The 16,429-nt window shown below is 27.1% G+C and overlaps 1 protein-coding gene across 16 annotated transcripts in view; it reads left to right on the forward strand.

Moving 5' to 3' along the window:
• Positions 1-16,429, forward strand: part of Rbfox1 (RNA-binding Fox protein 1) — a 230,189-nt gene that overhangs the window by 210,559 nt on the left and 3,201 nt on the right. For 11 of the 16 annotated variants that reach the window (XM_067047928.1, XM_067047941.1, XM_067047929.1 and 8 more), the window contains 6 exons: positions 545-662; positions 4,447-4,510; positions 6,325-6,381; positions 6,514-6,537; positions 12,895-13,067; positions 16,036-16,099. In XM_067047928.1, the coding sequence (XP_066904029.1) occupies positions 545-662; positions 4,447-4,510; positions 6,325-6,381; positions 6,514-6,537; positions 12,895-13,067; positions 16,036-16,099 (500 nt within the window). The remainder of the gene's footprint in view (positions 1-544; positions 663-4,446; positions 4,511-6,324; positions 6,382-6,513; positions 6,538-12,894; positions 13,068-16,035; positions 16,100-16,429) is intronic. The other 5 variants (XM_067047937.1, XM_067047931.1, XM_067047939.1 and 2 more) reach the window with 5 other exon arrangements.

The raw sequence follows: 16,429 nt of genomic DNA on the forward strand, positions 1-16,429 counted from the left end.
AACTGCATCATTATGATAAATTTTTGTTTTGATATGGCATTTGTTCCTGTGATTTAAGAAAAATTAATGAGTTTGAATTAGATGCTTCTGTGTATTTGATAAAGCACTGGCATGCAAATGCGCAAAGAGTGCATACAAATGGTGTTGGGTCTGTAATTTTCTTTTTCTTTTAAAGGCATGACATCATTGTTTCACAGGTATAATTAGTATTAACAAATAAGAAATCATTCATTTATTATGATCCAGAAATTTTACTTATTGATAAAAATTAAAGATCCCTTGTGTCATGGTGTCTCTAGAACAAACAACATATAGTTTTGTTTTATGTTGGAATATATTGTGAATCAAAGAATGCAATTCGTTTCTTCAGTTTATTGGTTCGTCAAGGTTTATAACTGATATTAATTTTGAGGTTTAATGAAGGATGTTAATTTATATATAAAACCTGTAATGTACAAAGGGTGGGTAAGTTAGGTAGAGTAGAGCCAAGTTGTTAACTTGCTATGATTGAGCGGGCGGGATTTTGTGAGCTGATTATGTCTAGCTGCCGCACTGAGAGGGGCTGCAATTCAAAGGCGGGCCCGAGCAGCGTTCCCTGCAGCGGCGGCCTTCGCTCGCCACCCCTCCCCCCTAGCCACTGCGACCGCGCTTGGATACACTCCGTGAGTACCTAAACAGCGATATATATATTTAGAATTGCATTTTGAGTTACATAATTATGACATATTTAATTTTAATTTTTGTTTTTTAAAGAAAAAAAGTGTTTTCAAACTTTCATTTGATGATAAACAATATCCATTAATTTAAATTTTTTTTTTTAAGTTACCAAAGGTTTTATAATAATTTTAATTTTTTTTTAAGTTCTTGCTTTTACTTATATATTTTTTTTTTTTTATAATTCTGTTTTGTTATGTAACTCAACTGCTTTAAAGGTAGATCAGAATCATTAAATATAGTTATATAGAATTTATTATAGGTACTATTTGTACCAACTCTACTTATCCTCAGAGAACAATAATTGATATTTTATTTTAATAAATGCATAACTGTTAATATGTTAAAGTTTGTAGTATTAATCTTTCCTAAAGTAACTGGAAGTTAATGAAGTAGAGACTTGTTATACCTACTGCTGTTTACTTATCTAATATGTTGTTGGTTTGTGAGTTATGATTGTCTGATCTGCTTATTTTTATATATATCGTTGGACTTACCCTTCAAACAGATCATCTTTTATTGTGTTAAATTGAATTTTCAGCAAAATGCCATTTACCAAAATAAACCTATTGGATTATAATGATCATTCAATAATTTATCTAAAAATTATCCACATTTTTAAAATAATGTTTTATTAAAATAGCCTTTTATTTAAGATAATATAATAACAAAAAACATACATATAATAAATATACAAATAATGAAAAACATACATAAAGGATATTCATGAATATGTTTCTTTTAATAATTTTTGATGCAATAAAATATTGATACTCAAAATTATGATGTTCTGGTAGTGTTTGTTTTATTTTTGAACAATATTTATAATCTAGAGACAACTGGTATGAAATAAAATTTTCTGAAATATGGCATTAAAATTAAAGTGTCCAACAAAAAGTGCAATATAGTTTTTTTTTAAGATGTTGACATATTTTAAATTAAGCCTTACAGCAAAATAAATATAATAAAAAATAATTCCTTGATTTAATTATATAATCAAAATATACCTTTTTTTACCAAAATGACATTTCACTCTGTTATATAAAAAAAGTTTTTAGTGATCCCCGTATAATATTTTATTTTACATATAAAATGGAATAATAAAAATGAAAAAAAACTCAGCCGGGAAAATAGTTGTATAATGTTAGTCCACCATTAGCCCAACAGGGGGTACCCTCCTAGTGTAAAAAAAAAGTTAAAGAATTTCTTGTTGTTTCAAAACCAGTTGATGCCTACATGGTTTGCATTAAATGTTAAATATCCATTGGGCTTACAAATTATTTTCAAATCCTAATCGGAATAGAATAAATGAAGGATTTATGTTTAAATGGAAGTCACTAATTAAACTAAAGGTCAATAGATAGTACTTATTAAAACCTTTTTCCTAGGAGATTATCTAGAACGTTTTTATTTTCTTGGATTTTTATTGAATGATCAAAGGAACTCACTGGTTTACAAAATTATTCTAATTATGCCCATTACAATATACTAATGGTATATGATGAACCATTAATATCAGGTTTATTTTGGTATTTGGTATTTCTTTTTAATGGCAGGTATTGAAGCCAACCCCCTTCTCTGGTCAGAGGTAAGCATTTTATTTAATTTTAGTTAAATGAGGAAGGTTGAAATGGTTTTACATTTATTTTCAAAAATGATATCTCTCTGTTCATTTATGATTAGATAGAGATGGGCAATCTTTTTCCGCCACAGGCCAATTCAAGTTTCCGAAAATAAAGTAAAGTACATTAAGTGGGCCAAATTGTAATTTAAAAGTGTTTATAGTGATTATTTTAATAAATTATTTGGCTTGATATTTAATTAATTGTTTAAAATAATAATTTAATTAATTGTTTATAATGCTTTTACTCTTAATAAGCTTTAAGCTCTTTTTTAATATTGGTTTAAATGTCAGTTATTGACAACGATTAAACTTGTTGTAATACTGTTTGATATTTTGTTTGTATTTAAAGTGATTGTATCCATTTTGAATATTTTCTTAAGTATCCAAACAAGCCATTTAAATTAGTAATATTTTAGAAATCAGGTTTTAAACATTAAATAGTTATAATGTATGTAAACATAAAATTAGGTGCTTTATTTTTCTTTCCCACAGTAGCATACAATTTACGTCGTTAATTTATTTGTTGACTTTTTTAGTGCGACTTCAGTGTTCAGATTTAGAAATGTAATTAACATAGTGGGTCTGAAGGTGTCCATATGCACTGATTTTGGCCTGTGGTTTTTTCTTTTGCCTGCCCTATATTCAATATTGTTCCATGATATGATTTTACTTCTAAGTATTTGAAATAAGACTTATTGTGATTTTTTATTAAAAAAAATCATCAAACTTGAAATATTTTTTTCTATTTTTCAATAAAGTATTAAGCTATACTCGCTCACCTTACATTAATTCCAAATTTGTTAAAGTTGTAACAATGCTCATTATTAATTTACATTCTGTCAAAAATCCATTTTTCTTTTTTTCATTATTATCCTTTAATTGCTTTTACTTTGTATTTTGCTCAAAATTAGTGTATCACTTTTCAACTTTTCTCTTCTGGAATTCTCAATATATTTCATTAGATACGTATAGAAGGGGTCCAGCCAATAACCTTGTACATTTGGAAGAAATTTGTTTAGTTTATAGCTCATAAGAATTCAGTCTTGATCCTTGATTGTTGAATTTTAGTTTTACTTTTCATTGCTTATTCATTTTAGGACAATATTTTATTAAATATTCTTTGAACTTTTAAAATTTTTGGAAGGCATAATTGATTTTTAGAAAATTAATTTGAACAGTTACCTTATAATCTTTTCAAACTAAAATAATAGCAGTTTAAGATATAGACCTGAATTCTTATAAGTTTTGTTATACATAATTATTTTAATTCTTTTTTTTTTTCAGAAATTTGTTATTGATCAAAACTAATCGACTAAACATTTTTTCTTAAAACGGGTTAATAAAAAATAGTTTAATAATCATTTTGGGTTTAGTTTTTTATTTATTTTTATTGTTATTATTATTATAAAATATTTTAATTCAGTCAAAATGTAATCTGGGAGTGAGGCCAAGTGATCAATTTCCTATCCATCACGAAAAATTTCATTCTTTAGTTGGCAAATCTTTATTTCCGTTTCTTTCTTTGTAATTTATTTTTTTATTAATTCGCCAATGGTGTGATGATACTTGGAATTTTATTTTATTGATAGCTGTTTATTATTCCTTCTTGTATATGAAAAACATTACTACGAATGTACCTGTGATTTTGTGTATATACCCTATTGTGTGTTGCCTTGTTGAATGAGCCTGTTCAAGTGCATGATTCACAAAACTGGCTGTTGGTGAAGTATTGGCTCGGTGAGAAAAAAAGAAAAAAAAAAAAAAAGCTTGAGTCACTTTGATTAATCAACTAATTTGTACGAACTGTTTTATTAGTAGAAGCACACATTTGTTTTTTATTTTTATTAATTTTTTTTATTTATTTCCATGCCTTGTGGGGTATTATTTATTGTGCTTTTTTATGTGTTGGGCTAATTATTTATAGTTTATTTTAAATTAATATAATATTAATTTTCAATTTATATTATAATAATCTTGGAAGTCAATAATTCATTTATAGTAATAAAAGTAAATACAATTTTCTTTTTAAAAAAACATGTTTTAGAAATTTTGCATCATCAGGATTATTTAAAAAAAATGATCATTAAAGATACTATTATGTGTTACAGTGGTGTATACTACGATCCTATTCTTGCGGCTCATGCAGCTACTGACAGTAATTACAGACTTCAGGTAAATAAAATGTTGTTATTCGTAATTGCACTGAATGGCAATTATATTTATATATTTGATTTAAGTTAGTCTGTCCAGTTTTATTTTGTCATCTTTATGCTTTAGAAATTTTGAGGTTACCCTACTTCCACCTAATGATACAGTCGAACATCTATTTATAGAACTTAATGTGTATGGAATTACAGTTCATTATTTGTAATTGTATAATTGTTTTAATGGTTATAGAAAAAAAAGATAAGTTAAAATAAAATTTTTTGAAGTATATATTTTATTTAATATTTTTTACATATTTTAACTAAGATAAGGTGCTAATACTACACATTTGTATTATGTATACATTTATGTGGAGGACGAATCCATAGTCATTTTTTGGCAGGTATCTTTTAATGTCTTTTAGGGTATTTACTTTATAAGTCAATTGAAAACTTTGTTCAGAAAGATAAACTTCAATGACCAAGTGCTTTAGGATTTTCTGTTAAGAAATTTAAATATTCAAATTATATCTTAGTCAAAGGTTATAATTTAGCAGTCATAATTGGAGAGAAGAAAACACGTTTAACGTTATTTAACTAAAATTTGTGTTTAACTTTAGAAACTTTAAATATTATTTAAATTTTTCAAATAAAAGGTTGAGATTCCTGAGAGAAAAAATTGATAGTGTAATTCAACATAATAATTAACCCTTTTGGTACTATGAACTGAAATATCAGTTCGAGCATGAGAATTCCCATGGCCCATACGTCAGTTCAACCAGTTTAGTGCTTGAAGCATATTCATTGGTTTAGGAGCTCTGTTCCTGGAGATTTCAAGTGGATCTCGAGGAATATCCTAGCCACTAGAGTTCAAACAAATCCACTTTATCATTTTCTTTATTCCTAAAGATTGAATAGTGAAGAATTGGGGTGCATAAAACCCAGCCCATAAAACATAAATCTGCAAATGATTCTTAAAATTATTTTTTACCACATTTAACAAAGAAATTGGTTGTTAATGGTCCTAAACCTATTTGTAAATAAAATAAGGGATTAGGATTATTTTTTTTGCCTATAACTCCTAAACGGTGCATCCCAGCAAAAAAGTTAAAACTAATCAAATGAAGAATATTTAATTCTCTACTTAATAAGTATCTACAAGTATAAAAAATAAATATGAACATCATCAAAAAGTTAAAACTAATCAAATGAAGAATATTTAATTCTCTACTTAATAAGTATCTACCAGTATAAAAAATAAATATGAACATGATAAAAAAGTTAAAACTAATGAAATGAAGAATATTTAATTCTCTACTTAATTTAGTATCTACAAGTATAAAAAATAAATATGAACATCATCAAAAAGTATTGAGGCCGCTGTGCTTGGATTAAATATTAATAAAGAAAACAAGTTAAGAGATTTATTTTTTGTTAATAGGTTTTTGATTAAAGTGCTGGGAGATCTAATATTAGATAATAGCCTGAACCATCTACACTCTAAGAATTATTAAAAATTCTATCTTACAAAAACTTCTCTTTGTTACTGCTAATTCTATTCAGAAAAAGTTTTCCCTTTAATAATTATAAAAATGTAACTCCTTAATGTTTTGATAAGGAAAAGTTCTATATGTTGTTTATTATAGCTCAGTGACGTACACTAGTTATTTTTATTTATGTGTTTTTCTTTATTCTTTATCTTAGTTCAAGTTAATTATTTATTTTATTTTATCTTATCAATATTTTTGTTTAATTATTTTTGGAACACTTGCCTTTGAACAAATTAATGTGAATTTTTATTTCGTATAAATAAATTAAAAAATACTGCATGATCTCGTCTAGGGTTTGCTGGCGGCTGGAAACATTCCCGGGATCTCTCTTGGCCTGAAAGAAGACCCTGTAAGTGTTATGAATTCTGTTATGTGTTTGATAATGTAGAAGTTATTATTTATTTATTTTTAGTTTTCTTTCTTTTAATTTTGGGTTATTTTCTCTCTAGGGTTGTTATACATGATTTTATAAATGTTACAGGGTACTGGGGGGACCAGCACTGAGGTATAGTTAAACTATAAAAATTATTTGCAAACTGTATTAGCAGCTCAAAAACTTTTGAGCCTGTATTCTACAGTTTGGCTTTTTGTTAGTTTGTTGGTGATTTGTTTTTAGAGTGTAGATTGGCGGTATTTATTAAACAAATTTTGTAATAGAAGCATTCCCAGTTCCTTTACTAATCAAAAACGATATGTATGATTTATTTTAGTTTAAAATAACATCTACTAAAATATTAATAACAGCTTTTCCTCTTATGATTATCGATTGTGAATGAATGGTTTAAGGTGAACCAAACAATATTTTTGATTATAAAAAAAATGATTGAATTAAAAGTTAAAAAAATGCAATATTTAAAAATGATACTTTGATACTACCTCCAACTAGTGACTTTTGTTTTTAGTGAAATAATTATGTTTGTCAACGAAATTAATATTATCTGAAGTCAATCATGTATCCAATCAAAAATCAATCATGATCATAAATTCGCTTTTAACTTATCTATCATGCCCTATGTTCTCATTAGTGGTAAATCTGACAAAAAATTATTTTTATATTTTGTGTTTGAGGTATTCCATTTATTTTACAGTAGGCGGAGGTTAATTTGTAACAACTCTGAAAACTGTAATAGAAAAGTCTGTAGGATGACCTCAGTAACCGCAGCCTTTCTTCATGTTGCTCTCTTTAGAATTCCTGAAATTACAAATAAAATCAAAACTTTTTTTGTCATTTGTGCCACTATTTAAGCAAAGCAGCGATATGTACTTGATAGAGGAGACTAAATAACCTTCATTAATGAGATATATTAATTGTACATTAAATCATATTTTAATCTCGTGCAACCAGTATTAGTTGTGTATTATTAGAAGCTTCAAGATTTTTTAGGCAGTAAAAATACAGAAAATATACTGTAAAAGTGGCCAGTTACAAATAGACCAAATATGAAATTTTTAGTGTTAATATTGAGAGGACTAAACTGTATGATAAAGATAATTACTTTCCAAAATTCTAAAGATGTTATCAATTTACTAACTTAAAAAATAAAATATCAAGTTTGTAAATTTAAATCGAAATTTGCAAAATATCCAAATTAGTAGGTTTAATTTCTTCTAAATAGATTAATTGGAAACATGATTGGACAGTGCTTTTTTTCTAACCCCACATACATTATTGCCTGTTAATGTATAGAGCAGTGGTTAAATATTCTTTTGAAATTATTACTATTCAGGCCATTTCAAAAGTGATTGCTCATTTAGTTTACAAACGTAACCAGTGTGAAATATGTTTTTGAACAACGTTTCACAGATTAACAAAACTTTTGCAAAGTGTTATTTTATGTAATTGGGAATAATCTCAACTGTTGTTACATTATGATGAAATATTTTAAACTTGTTTGGATCACCTTTTTTTTTATGTGAATCCTTATGAAATAATTTGGCTCATTGTGAAAATCATGTGGATTTTCTCCTTACTGTTATTTAATATTTCCAGCTTGTTTTTTTGCATATAGATAGATTTATGCAATATAGTGTAATTAATATGTTTCTGGTTTGTGCAGTTTGTTTAAATATTATTATTGTTTGTATGTTATAATACAGTATAAGTAAAAATACTTTTTATAAACATGATTATTTTTTAATAAAAAATAAAAGAAATTACAAAATCACTAGTAATTTCATATTAAACTTAATTTAACATTCCCTTTTTTATTGTTAAATGTTAAAAATAACTTTTGGCCAATGACTTATAGGATAGAGGTTTTGAATAAATAAATAAAAGAAATTAATAATGTAGTCTAAATAATGTTTTCTTTTATAAATATTTTAGTAAATTGAATAGAGTATTTTGAGCACCCCGCCAACAAATTAACATTTCGCGTGTGGTTATTGGCCTCAATGATCTAGAATTATAGGGATTAGCTTTTGTTGTATTGCCCGTTAAATAAAACAATGCCATTATCTCCTAAAGATGTTGATTTTTCCTAACTTTCAATTCTTTTAAAATACAATTTGTTAAATTAAATTAAATTTGTAAGTGAAGTTTGGTAATTTAATTAACAGTAGTTAAGTGTACTGAGATTTCATTTCCAAGCATGTGAAGGTCTACTGAAATAATTATTCATTTATTATGTGGTTACAGTAAGGAAATGTTAACTATTAAATTTTATTTTATATATCTGATGGCATCCAACAATGTTTCAATGTTTTTCTTCATTTTTGTGCCTGATATCTGTATAGTATCAACAAATATAAAAAATATATATCTAGCAATTAAATAATACAATCTTATAATTTATTTATTTTTTTAAAATAATGTTATTGACAATCGAAGGGTTTTCTGGAAAAAGAAGGCAGTTCCTATTTCTAAATTTTTAGAAAACTATGAAAATAATTGGAAAATTCAAACCTGTTATGTAAAAATAAATAATTTATTATTTCATTAATTTAGTTAATTGTTCCCAATATTTTCATTAAAAATATTACTTGTTGACAATATAACAATATCAATGAATGTAATATCAAACTTTAAAATTAGCAAATAACTTCAAAATTTAGTAAGATGCCATCCAATATATTAAATGAAGAATATACAAACCAGGTATTATACGTATAAATAGTTTGACTGTATTTTTTAAAATATGAAGATAATCGGGGTGCGGTCAAAGAAGGGACAAAAAATAGTTAACAATTAATTTTCTGAATTCGTTGAGGACTTTGTCAGAGCTAAAAAAGGTACATAAAATATAAATATTTTGACAATCTAGGATAATAAGATACAAAAAAGTAACTTAAGGTAGGGATAAAAATTATGTTTATATACATGAAAAGAAAATTATATAAAAATGAACAAAAATAAATAAAAATAAAATGTACTATAATAAAAAGTATTATGGTTTACGCTATTTTATATATACTTATTAGTTTACATTTTATTTTTATTCATTTTGTTCATTTCTATGTAATTTTCTTTTCCTTCAAATTCGGGCCAAATGGGACAAACCATATTAAAGCTATGCAAAGGAAAATACGTTTCCACATGTATAAGCAAAAGGAATGGATGAAATATGATAAAATTAATATGGGACCATCTAGGTACCAAGCTAATTAGTGAAAATATCATCAAAATCTCATTAACGGTTTAATCTATTCTGCCAAAACTCAAATTTTACTGCAGGTAGACACGGAACTAAATTTGTTCCTTGTTAACTAAAATATATGAGTCAGTCTGTAGATCTATAAATGTAAATATATAGTTCTGTTCTGTAAAGGTAGAAAATTAATCATTAAAACACCAGAATGATAGTATCCTCTGTTTAATATTTTTTTATCGCTTTAGAATACATATCATTTTCCTACTAAATTTTATAAGTTGGTATTTATTTGTGACAGTGTTGTATTTAATGAGTGTTATTAAAAGAGACAAAGGTCCCCTTTAGTTGGAAATTGACAGAATCATTTCCTTGAATGTAAGAAGAATTCTTTTTAACATACAATTAATAGTTTCATTATTCTCAACAACAGTAATCGTATGAGATTGTCCAATGGTGCCAAGTGACGAATAAGACTACAGCATAATTGTTTTCTGTTGAGTGTAATTTAATATTACATATTATGAAGAAGAAATAATATTCTAATTCTCTTGATTCAGACTTGGTGTATTTGTGTAAAACTTTTTCTTTTCACAATTTATAAGCCGAATCATGCTAACTTTTTTCCTACATTTTTTTTTCTGAAATAGGATATAGTTATGAATTTGTTTAAGTTGTTGTCTTTGATTATAAATTTACTACATAGATATTATTACTTGGAGATAATGATTATTTTCTATAACAATTATTCAAATATCTAAAGTGTGATATTAATCAAGGGACTAGTACAATAGACACTCGGTATAGTGAAAGCAGAGCATATGAATTCTTTCGAAAGCAGAAACATAATAAAATAAATGTGAATTGAAAATACTTTAATATTAATTAAAAATAAGTACCATTAATGGTTCATATTTAAAAATTGTATCATTGCTTTGTTGATTTTGAGTAAGCAATGTGTTTGTTTGACCATCATTATCCCTTTGATGTAATTGAGTAAGTTATATGTTGCTGAAAATGCTTCATCATCGGTAGGTGTTTTTAATTGGTCCAGTACCCTCTCTTGCTTTGCTGCTTTATTCTTCAGTTTGTTGCTCTGCAAGCTTTTTGCTAAATAGAAAAACTTGTACATTTATCTCCTAATGTATCTAAATTTTTAGATTAATCATTCGGTTCAAATAAATATTCTCCAAGATTACTTTTGGAACAGATATGTACTGTTTCTTTTAGATGAAGATATTTTAAATGGGGGAACTTCTATGAACACCAAGTAGGAGGCTATTCTCCCCAGTAACCTGGAAAAATTTGAATATTTTTTATCTTCTATCGTTTCTTCTGAATAAGTAACATAATATTTTATTTTAAAACACCTGCAGATTTGGATTTAATAGATGCATTTCTATAATTAGTTAATTTATAATGTATACTTTTAACTCTTATTTTTTTTATCTACAATGGGTGGATTTGAAAGAAAGATATTAATTTAATCTCGAAGAATCTGAGATTGGGACCAGAGATGTACATGTGTTATATTTGAACCTGCTGTATAATGAGGTTACCCTACATCTCTATGTAGCATTATTATCAAAACTACAGTCCTTAAGTAACTTATCGTTTTCTCATTTTGAATACTGATTTTTATAAATTAAATTTCAAAATTTTGCATGAGCATGTGCACCGCAACTTTTTGTGTATTGTACTTTCCAGTGGAATATTGTGCTTTAATTGCGTACATCAGTTTTTTTGAATTTTACGAGATGCCTTTACAGAAGAAGGTTTTTCTTTGCAACCTTTGAAGGTTTGCTGGATCTCAATAATCTTACTTCAGCGTATATATTTTTAGATTATCCGTTGAAAAGCGTTGTGTGTTATAAAAAGTGGATGGCATGTGCATGATTCTATGCGTATATAATAGTAGCAAAAAGGAATAATACCTGCAAGTATTAAATTAAAATTAAGACATAGAAATTTGTGGTTGAGTTCTTTGAGAATATTGATGTTTAAAGTGTTTCATAGAGTTAAATATTTCATTTATTAAATTATTGTGGGTGTTATACAGTATGTCGATTATTACTTGATATTCAATGACAATATTGAAAATGGTTAAAAGCAGTAGGCCTTATATGGGCTCAATAAGCTTAGCTTAGCTAGCTACTATTTAAAATTCAAAATGCTGTTTATAGTTTTTTATACTTGATTTATAATCTTTGAAAACATTTTCTAATTGAATCACTTTTCTAAATAACTAAAAGGATTAATTGAAATTGAGCGGAATAAAAAAATGGATTGTGCAAACTAAGGAATTAATGTAGATCTCTCTTTTACAATCTACTCTTCATACAAATATTTTATAATCCATAAGTCTATCCAAATTAAGGTATAGTAACTTGATGGAGTGACAACTAGTAATTATTAGGAAGTTGAGATTTTGACCTGTAACATTTGGATTAGTTATCCCCTCTTATTGTACTCCTGCTATTTATGGCCTTTATAAAAAATATACTTATCATTAATATTGCAAGATCAAAAGACCGAATTTATTACATAAAATTAATTCTCAATAGGTATTCTATTTAACTGCAATGGGCTATTTATTTATTTTCTCATGAACCATGACTAATTGGAACAAACCAGCTGTTTTCTTCTCATCATTTTCACTTACTTTAGAAATACTTGAAAGTTCTATTTTTTATTATAAAAAAAAATATATTCAATTTTTTTCTGAGGAATGTAAGTGAATTTGCAATCAGCATTTATATTTCATTGGAAAACAAAACATGTAGTGTGCGGTACGCATGAGCATGCTTATAAATCTGAGTGAAATTTTATTTGCAATGAATAAACTTTTAATTTTAGAATTAAGTTATTTTATTTCAGTTCTTAATCTTAATGATCTTTTTGAAGCAAAATTTGTATTTGCTTTCTACTCTATCCTTTGTTTTGATTGTTCATTAGTTAATATTTCATTATCATCCAGTTATATGATTTCCACAGTTGTTAGTCTCTCATTTTTTTGTTTTATCTTTTAATAATTAGATATTTTTTAAATAGAAAAAGAGTCACATTGAAATAAAATTTAATTTATTATACAAAAAAACTTTGAAACGAAATTACCATGTTATAAAAAGTAATATACAGTTTTGTTCTTGAATTGTTGTAGTATTTCCTAAATGTTGATGACTACTCCGTAATAATAAATTAATTTCCTGATGTTATTTATTTTAATATAATTGTGATAGTCCTGCTAACCAAATTACATTTTTCACTTGTATTAGGTTGCCGCAGCAGCAGCAGCATCTCCACTGTTAAAAGCACCAGGGGCCCTTTCAACAGCAGCTCAGCAGGCTGGTTACGCAGCTGCAGCGAGTTACACAGCAGTTGCAGCTAGGGCGTATGGTGCAGCGGCCGCAGCAGCCCAACCAGTCGCTGGTTATGCAACCGTCGCGGGGTCAGTCTAAGCACATGCATGAAGTGCTTTATTCGAACTGCTTCTACATTACATAGTCTTAACAGATCATGTGCCTACATTCTCTTCATGTTCCTTTTAATATGGGGGAGCATTCATCCATACCCTTGGTTCTGAGCTATCCAATTGGTGCAGTTGGTTTCCTTCTTATCTCTTGTAACTAATGGACTCAACCCTTGATTATACTTATGGTATTCCTTATGGTCTTTGCCTGTCCTGCATCCTGCAAACAGCCAAACCACCACAGGAGGATGGAAGAAAATATTCTCCTTTAAAAGATATATAAAGTTGATCATTTTGTATTATTGGTTGCTATGTGTACATATTTTATCTTCACTGCATCTTATTTATTTAGTCATGACCCAATCCTCGCTTCCATTCACCATAATAGGTAAAAATGTAATTTCAGTTTATTACTAATCATGAAGAAACTTTTATGTCTATCAGGTATTACGCTCAGTATCTGTCAGTAGATCAATAATACCTCTACACAAGTAGCATTCATTCCTGAAATTACATTTACCTATCCAATGTATTTCATCTACAGAAATAATAAAATTTTTTTAGACTTGGTCCTGCTTTGCACCTCCTTCCATGGAATAAATAATTTCATGTAAATCTAGTACTCCTTTTGGGTTTTAATTTGTAGAATTTACAGCATCTTCTATGTTTTCTGGATATTTCTTTGTCTTAAATGATTCTGATTTATATTATTTAGCTCACACATTCTTTCAGATGATGGCATTAATTATATTTAAAATTATTGTATTAATTAAAATATTTCTTTTTATAGATTTAAGTCACTATGAGTTTCTTATCTAAAGAAATTCTCAACAAATAAATAAAACAGTTCACAAAATTAATGCGTTAACCTTAGAATAATAAAAATGATACTGGCATACATAAGTTTCTAAAAAAAATTGACAGGGTGTGTGAGTTACTAGTATCTATGTTTCTATTTCAATGTTAATTTTTGACTCATTAGTCTCAGCTTCTACAGTGCAGCTATTGATTGTTATTGTTTTATATATTCTTTTTACTCTAAGAAACTATTCATAGATATAAATTAAACAGAAAATATTAATCATATTCTTATAAACCAGAATGCTGTGGACATACATGGTATGGCTATAAATAAAACTAAAAGTCAGAGTGAATGATGGTTTATTATCCTGACGTACGAGGAATATTTATTAGTTCTGGATGAGTCAATGCAATGTAAGAGCAAATAAATTGCATTTGTTACTTATTGTTTGCAGCCAATACAATTTTCCACCCAATCATGTGAATATGGGCCCCTTCAGATAAAGGGAAATAAGTTTCTATAAATCTAAAGTATTTGTAAGGATAAACTGAAGTTGTAACAATAAATTTACTTAGAATGTATAAAAGTTATTGTAACGATAAACTAAAGTTGTAACAAAGAACTCATTGCTTTAGCCATCAAGTTGGCCCACATACATTAGCTGTAAATAAAACAACTAAAACTTATTCATCTCAAGCAAATATATTATCATTTAAAAAACAAAACTAGTCTGATCATTTTGTTGACAAACGTTGAGGCCCTGACTACTTTTTGTGAAAAATAAGACTATCTTAATTATTATGAGGTGAGAAAAAAACAAAACATGAAATTAAATTAAAACTAGTTTATTATTTTTGGGCTAGGTCCCTTTAGAACAGTTATAAGTTTATTTTAATTTTACAATAACATATATTGGCCAAAAACAAATTAAGTTAAAATTACTAAGGAAAACTTATAGATATCGTACAGTTTTTTTTTTGTTTTTTTTATAGCCATACCATGTTCAATTTTATTAGCTATTATTTTTTTGTATTAATAATTATAGTAAATGACAGTATCGCTAAGTGATAAAATAAAGGCTTGCGGCTGCTAATATTGCACAAAAATCTCATGATTTTTCCATTTTTTGAAATTGAACATTTCTAGGTTCAATTCAAACATCTAAGTATCCTTTGTGTACATTATATTGGTAACTCCTTTATATTAGCAATATTTCTCTGAATCCATATGTGTATATTTTTTTATCAAACTTAACCCCACTTACTCAGTTATTTACTTCTCATTCATTGAGTTATTAAAAAAAATAAATATTGATTAGCTAAGATTTTTGAGCCCTACTTTCAAGTCTAATCTATTTTATATTTTTGGTAATATAGAAGTAATTGATAAGGTTTTTGTGCAATCGTGAAAACATGCTTTTGCTCAATATTACTAACCTGCAGCGATTTAGAAACCATCAAAGGAGTAGAAGAAGTTAAATCACAATATAACTCACCATTATATATTATATTCGTAATGAGCTGTTGATTGAAGAATATTTAATGGCTTTCCAAGTCTTTTTTTTTTTTTATTAGATATGACCCTTCATGATATTTTCCATTATATTAATATTCAACTTATTTACTTTAATAAGAAACTATATGAGCCTCGTGGAATGAAGAAAAAAATTATTATAAACCCTATAAGTATGGTAACTATGATCAGTTTACAATGAAAGTGACATAAGTCTATATTAAAACTGGAAATTAATTTATCCGTTTTTCTTAGATCAAATTTATGTAATTTTATAATTTATTTTGTTATATAAAATTAGTTTTTGGAACATTTATGGTGGAAACATTGCATTAGCCTTTTTTTTTTCAGTGATTGCTAAATTAAAATTAAAAAAACACCCAAATTAGACTTGACCACACTCATTCTAAAATGGCTCATTTGCTTCTGTTATTGTTTTTCCTACCTAATATGCTTTTAACAATGTATGGCTTGAATGTTAAATAAAAAAATATTTGTAATTTAATTGTTATTAACAGGGATAACAGAGACAGGGCCACTCGTATTATTTGAAAATCAACATCTCTTTAACTTTAATATTAACATAATGAAATTTTTTTTTGGAGTGAAACTAAATTAACCTTTCTGTTTCAGATATGGCCGTGAATATGCTGACCCTTATTTAGGTCATGGAATAGGACCTGTAGCAGGATATGGGGTTAGTATTTATAGAACATCTACTATGTATAATAATTTATTTTGTTATCCGAGGTCAGATTATAAAGACACTCGAGTTACATCTCTTGAAGTAATTCTATGACACCAAAGATTTCATCTTTATTCAAACCTATAGTTCATACATATGATACTAGGTAGTGATGTCAAGAGAAGCTTGTTCAATGACCAAGGATTGTTGTGTTACATGATCTGTCATGTCAGGGGCATAGAGAAATGCTTAGGCCTTACTAATCTCGCCAATGCTTATATTATCTTAACTTTCAAACATTCTCTTTTTGCTTTAAAGCTAAAATATCTTGAAATCAATTAT

The sequence above is a fragment of the Halyomorpha halys genome, unplaced genomic scaffold (genome assembly GCF_000696795.3).
Source record: "Halyomorpha halys isolate HHAL.00 unplaced genomic scaffold, Hhal_1.1 Scaffold343.1, whole genome shotgun sequence".
In the NCBI taxonomy this organism is placed as follows: Eukaryota; Metazoa; Arthropoda; class Insecta; order Hemiptera; family Pentatomidae; genus Halyomorpha; species Halyomorpha halys.